This window comes from Phyllopteryx taeniolatus, chromosome 1 (assembly GCF_024500385.1).
Source record: "Phyllopteryx taeniolatus isolate TA_2022b chromosome 1, UOR_Ptae_1.2, whole genome shotgun sequence".
Classification (NCBI taxonomy): domain Eukaryota; kingdom Metazoa; phylum Chordata; class Actinopteri; order Syngnathiformes; family Syngnathidae; genus Phyllopteryx; species Phyllopteryx taeniolatus.
Genome location: NC_084502.1, coordinates 30,432,101 through 30,447,435, shown reverse-complemented (window position 1 = coordinate 30,447,435; position 15,335 = coordinate 30,432,101). Strand labels below are relative to the sequence as shown.

Sequence of the window (15,335 nt, the reverse complement as noted above, 5' to 3'; positions counted from 1 at the left end):
GTCTGTCAAGTACTGTATGGCATGCCACGTGTTGGCGTGCCCACCTGGTTTTACTCAGTCTTTCAAGTTCTCTGGGTGCACTGTCATACATTACCTTTTTTTATGGAAAGCAATTTGGTGTGAACATATGGTGTGAGACAAAAATGAATACAGTCTTTGCAAAATTACAAAGAAGCATTCATTTTCTGGTACGGCTTTGATTGTGTCAATAAGAACAAAATTAAGGGAATGGGCATTACAACGGACGTAAAAGGGCTGATTCGCCACCTGTTTACTACGAGCTTGAACAGCTGAGTGCTTGCCATTCAGTACTGAAGCACCATCATTAGCTTAACCAGATAGTTTTTGTACTCAAGGCCGTACTTGTCAGTACCAAGGCAATCTGCTGCTTCAAATGCAAGATTTCTTTTACCGCTCCCCCGTTTTACCCGAGCACTAAATACAGCTGTTCTCTCCTTCTTGTCTTTACTTTCATCTGCCAAAAGCGCAAATATCTCATTTTTTTAACCTCTTTAATGATGGATAAGCAAACCATTTTTGATAGGGTATCTAATATTTCTGAATGTCGTGACTTGTATATCTAGCACTGCGAGGCCCTCTCGGCTTCTTTTTAACCAGTGGCTCATGTTTACCCATGGTCTCCAGATCCATAAAAAGAACAATAATAACTTTGGCAACAGTAACTAAAACCAGCCGACTCGCTCACAGTGGCGACCAAGGTCATAGAATGAATCACTTCGTACAGTGATTCAGTTGAGTACGTCCACTTAAAAGATTCATTCGTTGGAACGACTCGTTCTCGAACACTACTACTAGCCCGCAAGCCCGCTTACAGGCACATGCGGTCATTGCACTGTTAAAGCAGTACTTTTTAAAATTGATATGGGCTGATGTCAGCCATCCTTCGGGGGCCCCTTTCAGCTTGGGGCCCTAGGCAATTGCCTGCGTTGCCTGTATGATTAACTGTAGTTTCAATATGTTGTGCATCTTGGGTAAAAGATGTGCGTTTGACGCATTTACGATGGCTGATCCTGCATTACTTGTGCGTACGCATGGCATAGTCTGAGGATGTTCTAAATTTGTTTGCAGAGTATGAACAAAAACAAGTGCGAACATATTGATAAATCACAGGTTAATGCGTCAAACGACTGCATATGCACGATTTGAGCACAAATCTGTGCGTACCTACGGTTAGTGAATGAGGCCCAATGAGTTGTTTTTTTTTAACCTGGTCAAATAAAGGCTATTGATTTATTGATTTAAAATATCAAATGGCTCTTAAGCACCCTCTACAAGCTTTTTTTCCCCACTCCATCATTCCATCTCGACTAACATATCAAATATAACAGACATATCTACTAACATATCAAATATAACAGATAAAATATGTTTCAAATCAGCCTTTTGTTGGTATGATTGTAATTGTTAAAACATTTTGTTTTAGCACAGACATTTTAAATAGTAGTAATTGTGCTCTGCAGTTTTCTCTCGACATACTAAAACCATTTGAGCCATAGAGGAAGAGAAAAAAGTGAGTTACACGACTCAGCATAAATGAACTCATCAAGCGAATTGCTCTGACCATGGGTAGACAGACCTAAGGTAAATCTTCAAAGTTTTTTTTCAATCTTTTCAATATGTTCAGCCATAATTGAGTGTCTCTCAAAGCAATGCAGCCATGTTAATCATAATCAGAAAAGACAGAGCCTACTAATATCAAACCTTTTCTTTTCTTTTTTTTTTAATTGCACAGCGAGTGGTTAGGACATTGGCCTCAAAATTTTTGAAATCCATCCACCCGATAGGGAGTTCACATTATCCTTGTGCTTATGCAGGTTTTCTCTGGGTACTCTGGCTTTCTCCCACATTCTAAGCGTCAGTGAGTATGAATGATTGTCCATCTATGTGTCCTGCGATTGACCGGTGACCAGTCCAGGGTGTACACAGCCTCGCTCCCAAAGTCAGCCAGCTCATCCGTGACCCTAATGAGGATAAGTGCTATAGAAAATGGATGAATATATTACATGTTGCAACTAAGTTTGTTCTTGACCAGTAACATAGCAGCTAACAAAGCTAGCATGTACGCTTGAGCAAAAATGTTAACATTCACATTGATTCGCAACCCTGTTACTGTAATTACAGTAATATCAAAATTACTAAAATACTGCAATAGGTAGTTCACTGTACACACATCCACACTTGACCTGGCTCACTTCTTCCATCTATCCATTAAAAGAAGAGAAGGCTCAACTGCGCGTGGCATTCCGGTCCATCATGTCCATTGTGGTCCTAATCCAGGTCAGAAAGTTTCCAAGACGTGCGAACACGCCGTATTTGCCGCTGGCAGCGCAGCCCTCACCCCAACTGACCACGCCCGTCAGGTACCAGGTTCCCCGGTAGTGGACCACGAAGGGACCGCCGCTGTCCCCGCTGCAAGCGTCCATGCCGGCATCCACGTAGCCTGCGCAGAACATGTTGTCTGTGATCACCTGCAGGGAAGGTGGCGACACGCTATTAGCATGGTGTTAACAATGCTTGTGTGACGCTAACGCTCACCTGCTCTGTCGACTGTGTGCAGGTGCGGTGTTTGACCACCGGGAGCGCCACCTTCCTGAGGAATCGGGAGGATCGGCGCAGGTACTGGGTGGCCCCCCATCCTGTCACCAGGCCCCGGTTGTCCTCCTGAACAGACACAAAAAACAAAAAGAGAATTATAAATTTTATATGGTCTCGATATCACGAGTGGGTTTGAGAACGTATCCCCATTACAAATGGGGGTTCACTGCAGTAGAGAGGTCAAAAGATTAACATTAAAGTTAAGTGTTTTGATTAAGGTAAAGTAGTTTATTTTAATTTATTTAATTAGTTTCAAGTTAGTTTTTTTATAGTGCAAAATCACACTGAGGAGTCCAAATGCACTAAAAACAAGTACACACAGCTGCATCAACAATAGTAGTTTACAAATACTGTACAATATCTGAGCATCACAAGAAACAAATAGATATAAGGGTGAAACTTAAGGCAAAAGCTGCGATCATAAGGTGGCCCCAGTTACAGAGGCCCACATTCAACGTCAAAATGTTTTGGGAAGAGATGTGTTTTGAGTCTAGTTTTAAGCAGCTGGATTGAAGGAGCACTAGGCAGAAGTTGATTGCAGAAGAAAGGAGCATGATAAGAGAACACGCTACTTCCCGATGTGTTTTTATGAATGCGTCGGAGAGTGAGGTTGCTACCGTCTTTTGAGCGAAGGGGATGGCAGGGACAGTAAAGAGGTAATTAGGTCTGAGCGCTAGCGCTTGGCTAGAAGGCATTTGTAGGCCAACTGATGACATATTTGATTTTCTGCCAGATTTTGGCCCGTCCACATTTAGGTTGAAACCTGCGTGAGCCTGTTGATGTCACAGGATATTTCCTCATTAAATTAGTAGGTGTTCTGCAGCGTATTTGTCGCCTATTTTGAAAGTCTGGATGTCTTTTTTTTTTTTTTACAATAATGACTAAAAAGAGTGAGGTGAGATACATTTCAGTGGGCTTGTTTTGTTAGAATCGTTCACTGTAATGCTTAGTTGCAGAAGGAAGGCAGAGCAAGAGGTAAGTGCGTGCAGATTAATTTCCGCCTATAGACACGGGTTTGGTCAGCTAGTTGTATTTGTTGCATCGCTCATCTTTGAAAAAGAGTTTGGAAAGAAAATGTAAAACAGGTGTGTGCTTTTGTGAAGTTAAAGGCTTTTTGTATGGTGGTGGTGTCATGTGACTGCGGCAGACTTTAATGGGATAGCTGGCTGGTGCCAGGTTTGTACCATTTTAATTGATGAGAGTGTAATAAATTAACTCTTTTTTAGCATATTAAATTAGCGATTGAACATAATTTTTGGGTGCCGTTGTGTTTATGGCCGTGTGCAATGATATATGATAGCAATATAATGTATAATACCAACTTGAACAAAGTGGTGTTCTGAAACTCAAGCAAGATGAAAAAGTGGCGTTTCCAGGGCAATTAGTTAATTACTGATTGCTCTAAAACAGATTGATATTATTGTTAATGACCAGTTTCATTTTCTTGAGCAAAAAGTACATAAAGAAAACTAGTGAAATATAGGCCATCCTTTTTAAGCGTGCTGACGTGGGCTGACCTTGAGCAAGTATTTTGACAGGTGGGGATCCGGCAGGCAGGCAGGGATGGCGGTGGGCCCCCTGACGATGGGCCGGGCCAGGTAGAGCAGAGCCACATCGGAGTCCATAGTGAACTCATGGAAGTGAGGATGAAGCACAACCTGCTCGACCGAAATTCTTTGCTCGCCGGGATCACGACGCCGCTTGTCGTAGTCGCCTGCACACACAACAGACACAACACATATAACCTAACTATAGCTAACATGTGGCTAACACATAGCCTAAATATATCTAACCTGTGGCTAACATATTCTTAATAGTAAACCTGTGGCTAACATATTCTTAATAGTAAACCTGTGGCTAACATATTTGATCCTGCAGCAGTGGGATAAATTACGCTAGCACCACTGGAGACGTGCAGTCGTCGATCATGGCAGCCAGATGTGTCCGCTTGTGTTGATGATACATGCTAACATTAGCGTGAGGGTGTCAAGTGACCTATGGTGACGTGGTGGGCAGTTTGCTGGAAGCAGTGCGCCGCTGAGACCACCCAGCGGTCCGACACCAGTGTTCCTCCGCAGAAACCGTGACCATCTGCACGGCGGATGAGAACCTGAAGGCAGCACAGATGAGAGGAAGTCACAGATTATATGTGCAAATCAGAAGTGTCAAGTCTTAACCTTCAAGTTTCAAGCAAGTCCTAAATTACTGTGGTGGAAACCATGCAAGTCAAGTCCCCTCTACATTTCAAGCAAGTCAAGTCTTCACTTGGATTAAACAAGTCATGATTCAAATGTGGAGCGCATCCTGGAAAGAATTCTTCCCATCACGGAAAACAGAACGCTTCCCAACCCTGAAAAACAGAACGGTTCCAATCTCAAAAACAGAACTCTTCCAGTGCCTGAAACGGAACACTTCCCATCCGTGAAACAGAACTCTTCCCCATTCCTGAAACGGAACGCTTCCCATCCTGGAAACAGAACAATTCCCCTCCCAGAAAACGGAACACTTCCCATCTCGGAAACGGAACTCTTACCCATCCCTGATACGGAAAACTTCCCATCCTGCAAAAAGAACTATTTCCATCCTGGACTGAATTCTTGTCACCCCTGTAACGGAACGCTTCCCATCCTAGGAACAGAACTCTTTCCACCACAGAAACGGCGGGCTTCCTTTCCAGGAAACTGAACTCTTCCCCTCCCACAAACCAAAGCACTTTCCATTTCTGAAATGGAATGCTTCCCATCCCGGAAACGGAAGGCTTCCTATCCCTGAACTAGAACTCTTTCCATCCTGGAAACTGAACTTTTCCCATCCCGCACGTTACCTCACCTGCCAGGGACTTCCTCCCAGTCTCTCCAGGGCTCCCCCAACAATGCGAGTGTTGCGTGGCTGGTCGGCATTGTGAGTCCAATTGAAGCGGATGGCGTGGTCATCATCTAAGATGGCATCCATTACCACGGTGACGTTGGTGTCGTCCAAGATAGCGTCCGTTTCCATGGTGACAATGGTGTCGTCCAAGAAGGCGTCCATATCGGTGGTGAAATTGGCCTCCTCCAAGATGACATCAGTTTCCACAGTGTCGTTGGTGTTATCAGCGAGCCTCAAGAGGGAGCGTCCTCGCTGCAATGCTGCCGGCTGCTGGACACCGCAGGGAAACGCCACTGAGCGCGTGCAGAAGACAAACCATACTTAGTTTTATGGGCACGTGTGTGTGTACGTGTGTCTGTGTTGTCTATCACCATGTGTCTTCTTTGTGTGTGTGTGTGTGTGCGTGTATGTCTGTATGTTGGCCACAAGAAATGATGTCACAGATGTGGGCGGAACCTGTCTTGGAGCAGCTTTGTCCATCAGAATCCAGCTGGAAACCTTCAGCACATCCACACTGAACACCAGTGCCCCCTGGCAGGTCTGTGCAGTACTGCAGGCAGCCGCCGTTTCTATAGCCGCACGACAACACCTCTAGATGATGGGCCGGCAGTTTGGGACATAATTCAGGATTAGCTCTCACCCTTGCTATTCAGATGCTCTCATTCACAATACTGAAAGGCTCTCATACGTAATACGGATTTTTCTTTCCGCTCATAAACATTTGTCAAATGCTCTCATAAACACCAGTGAAACACTCTCATTCGGCTTGTGAAGTCTGAGAGCAAATCTTGAATTATGTCTCTAACGGCCCCTCATACCGCTACAGGCACACATATACACTTACACACTTACACACATATACACCAGTGGTGGGCAGTGAGTTTGGGACCTAGGCCAGTGACTTAATCCACCTCTCAATAACACCATCACATTGCAAAAATAATGTAAAAAAAATAAAACGCTTCACATGTATAACTGTGTGTGTCATGAAGGAATAGACAGAAGCCATCCATCAATTGTCTTCCGCTTATCCAAGGTCGGGTCACGGGAGCAGTAGGTTTAGCAGGGAAGCCCAGACTTCCCTCTCCCCAGCCACCTCATCCAGCTCTTCCGGGGGGATCCCGAGGCGTTCCAAGGGCAGCCGGGAGAAATAGTCTCTCTCGCGTGTCCTGGGTCGTCCCCGGGGTCTCCTCCCGAAGGGACATGCCCAGAAAACCTCACAAGGGAGGCGTCTTAATCAGATGCCCGAGCCAACTCATCTGGATCCTCTCAATGCGGAAGAGCAGCGGCTCTACTCTGAGCCCCTCCCAGATGACCGAGCTTCTCACCCTATCTCTAAGGGAGAGCCCAGACACCCTATGGAGGAAACTCATTTCGGCCGCTTGTATCCGGGATCTTGTTCTTTCATAGGTGACGGTAGGAATGTAGATCGACCGGTAAATCGAGAGCCACAACGGAGCGATACAAAGTCTGCATCACTGCAGACGCTGCACCGATCCGCCTGTCGATCTCCCGTTCCATTCTTCCCTCACTCGTGAACAAGAACCTGAGATACTTGAACTCCTCCACTTGGGGCAGGATCTCATCCCCAACCTGGAGAGGGCACTGATTCTCATCCCAGCCGCTTCACACTCGGCTGTGAGAGAGTGAGAGTTAGAGATCACGTTGATGAAGCCAACAGAATCACATCGTCCCCAAAAAGCAGAGATGCAATACTGAGGCAACCAAACCGGACCCCCTCTACGCCTTGGCTGCGCCTAGAAATTCTGTCCATAAAGGTTATGAACAAAATCAGTGACAAAGGGCAGCCTTGGCGGAGTCCAACCCTCACCGGAAATGAATCAGACTTACTGCCAGCAATGCGGACCAAATTCTGACACTTGTCGTACAGTGGGGAATAGACAGAGGCCATATTTGAGGATGAATGCCATTATTACCAAAGCAAGAAACACACTTACTTTGTTGCTTTAATAACAGTGGTCACTAACTGGCGGACCGCGGGCCGCGTCCGGACCCGGAAGCAGTCGCATACGGACCCAGACCATAGCCAAAAAAAGAGTTATAAAGACATACGGGGTACGTCTATTTTAAGCGGTGCAACATATTACAGGCTTAACGGTAGTGACGAACCGTACCGACCAATCACATGGGAGTTCAGACACCCCCTTCAGCCAATCAAATCAGATCTCGGGTGGTAATAACTGACTGCGCACAGACCAGGCAGAGATGAGGAGCACTGTAGCAGAGGAGAGACAAAGAGACTCAGAGTGGAAGTTTAGTTAAAGACAGAGAAACACCATTATTAAACAAAACATAAAGGTTTTCAACAAACATAACCTCTAAAACTGCTCTGTTGTTAAGATTTGTTAAATTACTATATGTAAAATTGTTTAAGACTTCACTGTTGTGTCAATTTAGATGCTAAACAGAAAGGGGGAACTCAACTTTCTTTTTCTGAAGTAAAGCACTTTATTTGAACACGTCTAACTTTATATTTGTATTTACTTGCTCTTATTTTGAAATGTGCAGCCGTACTTTTATTTAGTAAATGAAAGAACACACAGTTGTTCTCATATGTTTGATTACCCGGGCAGAATTTGTAAGATACGTACAATTCTTTAAAGAAAACTTGAAGGACCAGGTGAAACACGTTTAATTTTATTTTTAATGGGATTCAAATTAAACTGTCAGGCATTTCATAAAGGCACAATCATTGGAGAAAAAACATAACCATAAAGAAAACAATGATGGTCCATGTTCAGTCATATTTTAAAAAACAATATTTCACAAATTCTGCCAGGGTATGTAAATTTATGAGCACAACTGTACATATCAGGAGTCTTATTTATTTGTTTAGTTGTGTGTTACATGACAATAATAAATGCCAGAAGGTTCTTAGATTTGACAGAAGTATTGATTAAAAGCAGATGTAGATGACTAGGCAGGCTATTTAAATATATATCACAAAAAATTAGACACTAAATGATCTTTCAGACCTTTGCTTCAAGAAATCTTCTCTATCTGGACCTTTTAAATTTTTTCTTGAATACCCCTGCTTCATAACCTTTATACCTCTGTAGTCATTGTAATGTATAAAATACAATATAGCGGTTCACAATCAATATTTATATCTAATAACATGACAAAAACGTTAAAGCTTAATAAAATATATCGTAATCACCGGAGATATCGTAATCACCATCCCTGATGGGGATGCACCAGACGTCCTTCCTTTTCTCCTGCCTGTCTGTGTTAGCTAACTCATACATGCTGCTCTGAAAGTGCCCCAAAATCCTTTTCCGGGTTGAAAACAGGTCAGACAATAATATGCTGATGGACCACGCCCCAAAATTTCAAGGTTTTCTTTTTTAAAGAAAATGAATTGTTAATCATGTCAAAAATCATCCGCTTCAGTAAATCAATTCTCATGCACATCTTCAGCTCAACCAATCAGAGGACTATTTAGCTGAACCACTGAACCAATTAGCTGAACCACTGAACCAATCAGAGGATGGGAAAAATTACCAAACGTGACTCAGTCTGCGTGAGTGGTGAATCTAAAATCTGACTGGTTAGAGCATTTCAACGGTGTGTGTATGTAAGCTGAAATCTGATTGGACAAAAAATAAATAAAAAATTCTACATATACAATACACGACTGGAAGTTGAGCAAAGCAGCCAAGACATGTTATGAAATTAAGACAAATGACTATTGGGGCGGGGGGGAAATAAAATTATATATATTAGCATTATATGATAATAGGTATTATTAATTTAATTCATTGTAGTTTTGATAGTGTTTAGGCCAGCAGAGAAGGCTCTGAAGGCCCTCATTGCACACCACTGGTATATACACACGCACTTACATTTATACATGCATGTACTCACACATACACTTACACACGTGTACACGTACAGATACACAAGAACATATACGCATGTAAACACACAGTATGTACACTGACAAATCTGTACACACATATGGGTATTTATTTGATTATGGGCCTTTTTGTGTCCTTGATGTAAAATTTTAAGAAAAAATCTATTTAAATAGATTTTTTCAATAACCAGCAGTGGGCATGCCTAATTATAAGTGTTTCATGTTAATATTAGTATATTTTGAGCGGTTTTATGGTGGTATTTTACAGTTTTCACCCTGTCCCTAGCACCGGGTTTGGATATATGAAGCTCTATCATTCTACTAAAAAATGCTAAAATGGTGTAACTTTGATCATAAATTCCTTAAAATATAATAGAATTAATGATTTCTCATCATACATACAAAACATTTCAAATTCTGTCTTTTATTTTTACTAAAATATGTCTGTCCCTTAAAGTTGCTGTCATTACCGCCACATTGACCATTTTCAGATCAATAAAGTTTATTCAAAATCTGATTCTTTAATTCCGTGTCATTTTGTCTTGTCACTCAACCACGTGCTAGGGCAGAGAGAAGTCAGACATTTTGATAACTGGAAGAGGAAGTTTTTTCCTCATTTGTACCCTTAAGTCACGTAATATTTTTATCGCATGTCAGTGTTGTAGTGTTAATATGTTTAAAGATTTTCCTGTAAAATCTTGATAATCATATAAAAATGTTGTACAGGACTAGCCAGTTAAAAGACAATTTTAAGCTAACTCTACCAGCATAGCACAGTTAGCTAAAAACTTTGAAATGTCATTACCATCACGTCATCACATAGTGCAGTGTGGTGGTGATGACAGAAACGAAAATCAAAAGTGCCCGAAATCAAATAAACACCCATATAGTCTATAAACACATACACACACAAAGTATTCACGCGCACACACGCTAACACGTTCAGATTTACACGTGTACACACAAGGGATGGGACGGTACTCGATTGTTCGGTACACTCAGTATGTTCTTATGGACCGCTGTTCTTCGGTTTTGCAATTCACTTCGCATTGATGCTTTGCATGCGCGCATGCCAATTGTGTGTTCACCCATTGACACTTGTGACTGTACCCGGCTTGAAAGTTGCAGCTCACGGACGTGGTAAAACGTAAAACCGCTAGCACGAGTGGATGATTTGAGAGATGAAAATTTGAAGCACCGGCATCATTCTAAATTCACGTGTGGATTAATTTTGGTTTCACCATTACATATAATAACGAGGGAGTGAAAACTGCTGACATTTTATTGTCTACGAGCTTTGCTTGAAACATGTCCTGCAGTTTTAGGGAAACACAAGCAATATGAGCAGTTACAGTAAAGAGAAGTGCAGAAAAAATAACATATTTTCTTGTTCGGGTGCAAGTCTTTTTTTTTTGTTTTTTTTTTTGTATGTGCCTTATTGATGTGTCGGTCGCGAACGAAACAGCTCGAAGATCCTGAACCTTTGAAGCGAACGATGAGAGCCAGCTCATGATTGGAAGCCGCTCTCTTCGTTCACTTTAGAGAGCGCCCACGTGATTGGTCAATGTGTGTGACGTCGTCTCGCTCGCTCTCTCTGACTGCGCGGACAAGAGGTGGGGAGCACACCCAGCAGCACACAGACGGGGAAGACAGAAATAGACAAAGGCGCCATAAGAGAAAATGCGAACGTGCTGGTAAGGAATAGTTAGGAAAATTAGTGATAGCAGGAAAATAAGTCAAATCTGGAGACATTTAAACTTTATTGACAATATAAAGGCAGTGTAAAGTCCGAAGGGGGAGGGGGGGGGGGGGAAATCACTTATCGGGCTGGCCGCACAAACAACCTGCACAGGCACCCATCCGTGCAATTAGAAGAATAAAGACAAGCATTTGAACCTGATACTAATAAAGGTTCCAGTGTGTCTAATGCCACCGTTGCATATTGATGCAATATCAGTCCCTTCTGAGAGATCCTTCTCCAAAACTGGGGACAGCAGATAATTTCCGACAGAAGAAACCAGAGCAGATCCTCAAAGCTATGACAGTTACTTTCTCATTGCCAATCTTAACTACAAATAAATTATCTGAATGCAGATTTTTTGGTTTTGTTTTACATATTTTAGTTTACATTTTGTTGTGTTGTCTGTTTTGCAGTGATTCTGTTGTATCACTTTAAATTTGTTTAATAGAAAAACATTAAAAGCTTAAAATATTAGTTCAATTGTTAGTAGTTATGCTTGTTTTTTATTTTTATTTTACTTTATTGTAGCACCAAGTAGAGTGAATAAATAAAGGCATATCTTTATAATATAATGGAAAAATAATGCATGTTTTTCTTTACATTAGTTTGCATGATTTTACATTACTTTTGTGTAATAAATTAATTTAAGTAACAAAAAATCTGAAGAGCCGTTCGTTCAGCTCTTTTTAGTAAGCCGATCCAAAAGAGTCGGTTCCCTAAAAAGAGCCAGAATTCTGATCACTAAGGTGCTTGGCACCTTTCAGCTACACACATTCTCTCGTCTTCTCAGATTTCTGACACACCTACCGTGCGTAACCTGGAAATATAGTAGGATGTGCCAACCACCAAAAAGCCGTGACTCATTGAGGTCTGAGGGTGACTGTAAATCATGGAGCATGGAGTTTTCATTAGACTTTGAATGTCATAGAAATCCATTTGGAAAATATATACCACAGTTTAAATATGAAAATACCTTTCATAGCAGATGTGCTGTCACTGGTGAGACATGCACACAACTCTGTCTAACATTTTGCACTTTGAAGGACAGCATGTGTTTTTTTATTATGTATGAAATAAATTCAATAAAAGTAATTTAATCAGAATACTGTTCGCATGACTGAATGCATGTTTGGAGGTCCATCAATACATAAAGGGGTGTGTCTGCCGTTCTACAGTTCAGCGGTGCCGTGCAAACGTCCTCGCGCCACAGATTGGACAAGTCACTTTATTGTTTTAATGACTGACACAGAACCAAATAAAAATATATGATTCAATATCTAACTCACCATTGCGCCATTTCCATGACGAGTTGTAATAGTGGCAGCCCTGTGCTTGAAAAAAAAAAAAAAACTCAAAGCCACCAACAATATGTTTGAATTGGAAAAGCTGATCACAGATGTGAATAAAAGTCTGCTGGCACCAATATTTTTCGCCATCCATCCATCCATGCTCTTAGCCGCTTATCCTCACTAGTGTCGTGGGCGTGCTGATCCCAACTCAGCTGACTTCGGGCAAGAGGCGGGGTACACCCTGAACTGATGGCCAGCCAATCGCAGGGCACATACAACCAACCATTCACACTCACATTCACACCTACGGGCAATTTAGAGTCTTCAATTAACCTAGCGTGCATGTTTTGGGATGTGGGAGGAAACCGTAGTACCTGGAGAAAACCCACACAGGCACGGGCAGAACATGCAAACTCCACACAGGGAGGCTGGATTTAAACCCAGGACCTCAGAACTGTGAGGCAGATGTGCTAACCAGTCGTCCACCCATCCATCCATCCATCCATTTTCAGAGCCGCTTCTCCTCACTAGGGTCGTGGGCGTGTTGAAGCCTATCCCAGCTAACATCGGGCAGGAACAACCATTCGCACTCACATTCTCACCTACGGGCAGTTTAGAGTTGTCAATTAACCTACCATGCATGTTTTTGGGATGTGGTACGAAACCGGAGTGCCCAGAGAAAACCCACGCAGGCACGGGGAGAACATGCAAACTGTCTTAAGTGCGAAAGAGGGAAAGTCTACTGGAGATTAAGAGCATACTGCGCAGATCCAAATTTGACAGAGAACGCCCACATTGCCCCACCCAGAGTGCGTACCTGACATGAGGGTGCGTGAATGACAGCTTTGTGTGGATAGGATAATGCGCGTAGTCAGAAAAGCACACAGCAGAATGGAGAATATGGCTGTCAAAACACACAGCGAAAATTTAATGGTTCCCGCTCAAAAACTGAGGTACGGACCATAGCTGTTGGTAAGGTTACCTGTATCGTCCGATCCCTAGTACACTCACAAACACACATACACCCACACTAGTGTTAGTGGAAAGAGGTATGTAGGCAAGGCGATGGTTCGCCGTAGTTACCCAAGTGGCAGGTGCTGCCGTGGTAACGGGGTGGGCACAGACACAGGAAGTGTCCTCGCTCCAGCATGCACTTCCCACTATTCACGCATGGATTGGTCACACACGGATTCAAGTCTGCGGAGGAACAACTTCCTGTTTACCGCGGTGGGAACATCATTGCTTCCTTTTCATGTCATCACTTCCTGTGTCGGGGTGGACTCACTTGTGTATCGGAACCAGAACTCAAGCTGGGGAGTGACAGCAGAATACAGCAGCATATCATAGCAGTATCATGAGAGAAGAGAACAGGTCTCACCGTCTTCTCCTGCGACTGGAAGATCTCGGCGGCCTCCTCCTGGGAGCAGCGTTCCTCGTAGCATTCCCGCTCCAGGTCACCGGGAAACATCTCCTCCAGATGCTTGGAATTGGCTCGTCGCCTCCTATTGGCGGCAGCTGAGCGCAGGATCTGCCCGGCCGAGGCGCGCTGCAGAAACACTAGGCCAGCAGGTGTTAGCATTAGCATTAACGAGCAGCTAACGGCAGCCATGCGAGGCTCACCCGTGCTCTCCACCAGAGCGGCACTGAGCACCAGTAGCATGGTTGTCTTGGCAACGGACGTCAACATCTCTGCAAGACACACACAAATGTGCAACGGTTAGGTTCGGAGAAAGGAAGGATGGATGGATGATTGGATGGATGGATGGACAAATACATAGATGGCCAGGTTGGTTGGTCCGTCTGTCAGTAGAAAAGTGATAGGTAATTAGACGGTAAGGTTATGAGGTAGGACGGTTGTTAAATTACTAAGTAGGATACACATATAGGTAGGTTAGTAGGTAGGTACTGTAGCTAGGTAAGTAGTCAGGTCACTTGACATTAGGTAGGGAGCATCAGTGTATTCTCCTTACCATTTTATTCCATCCATCCATTTTCTGAGCCGCTTCTCCTCACTAGGGTCGCGGGCGTGCTGGAGCCTATCCCAGGTATCAACGGGCACGAGGCGGGGTACGCCCTGAACTGGTTGCCAGCCAATCGCAGGGCACATATAAACAAACAACCATTTCACTCGCATTCACACCTACGGGTAATTTAGAGGCCTCAATTAACCTACCATGCATGTTTTTGGGATCTGGGAGGAAACCGGAGTGCCCGGAGAAAACCCATGCAGGCACCGGGAGAACATGCAAACTCCACACAGGTGGACCCGGTATTTGAACCCCGGTCCTCAGAACTGTGCGGCATATGCTCTAACCAGTCGCTCACCATGCCGTCTACCATTTTATTATAAAAGTAAATACTACTTATACAGTTATATTCCTCACAAGTTCATGTGTTAGCATGTTGAAAAAGCATGAAGAAAAGCAACCCAACCACCATGCATCACTGTACGTTTCGCGTTCTTTCGGTGATGAGCAGTGCTGTGTTTGCAGCGAACATACCTTTTGGAATTAGGGTCAAAGTTTAACCTTTCTTTGGACCATAACAAAATTTGTCAAACGTGGGAACTAACCCGGACTACTTTTAATAAGTATTATGTTGCCATTTGACTTTTTACCACAATACATAAAACGTGGTCAACTATGAATACGGTACTTCTTTGTTAATAGTGTGCAAGTGTAGTAAGAATAACAGTCCTACCTGGAATATTCGGCAAGGACGATGATTGACAGTTGGCGTTACTTTGGAGCTAAAATGGTGGCTCCGTTGATTGTTAACCACAACTCAAACATTGACGCACTTGGACGTGACGTCATCAACACACGTTTCTTGAATGACACATTCAGATTTTATTGCGACAAATGGCGAGGGGGGGCTTTAAAATATCATTATTTTCTATGTGCGACAAAGTTTGACCCGTGTCTACTAAAATAGAATCACT

General features: G+C 43.2%; 1 protein-coding gene across 7 annotated transcripts; it reads right to left on the bottom strand.

Annotated features, from left to right (window-relative positions):
• Positions 1-1,719: 1,719 nt before the first annotated feature.
• Positions 1,720-15,245, bottom strand: LOC133484951 (coagulation factor VII). 7 transcript variants are annotated; one of them, XM_061788222.1, is made up of 11 exons: positions 15,095-15,245; positions 14,015-14,083; positions 13,773-13,951; positions 13,680-13,704; positions 13,478-13,591; positions 5,941-6,075; positions 5,446-5,777; positions 4,612-4,726; positions 4,134-4,330; positions 2,557-2,682; positions 1,720-2,511 (listed from the first exon to the last, which is right to left on the bottom strand). In XM_061788222.1, the coding sequence occupies exons 2-11, from the start codon at positions 14,079-14,081 to the stop codon at positions 2,356-2,358; spliced, it is 1,446 nt and encodes a 481-aa protein (XP_061644206.1). In that variant the 5' UTR covers positions 14,082-14,083; positions 15,095-15,245; the 3' UTR covers positions 1,720-2,355. The 7 variants fall into 7 exon arrangements, with proteins under 7 accessions (XP_061644206.1, XP_061644183.1, XP_061644199.1 ...); XM_061788199.1 differs by having other exon boundaries at positions 1,720-2,489; positions 15,095-15,232; XM_061788215.1 differs by lacking the exon at positions 15,095-15,245 and adding an exon at positions 14,365-15,072 and having other exon boundaries at positions 1,720-2,489.
• Positions 15,246-15,335: the final 90 nt, after the last annotated feature.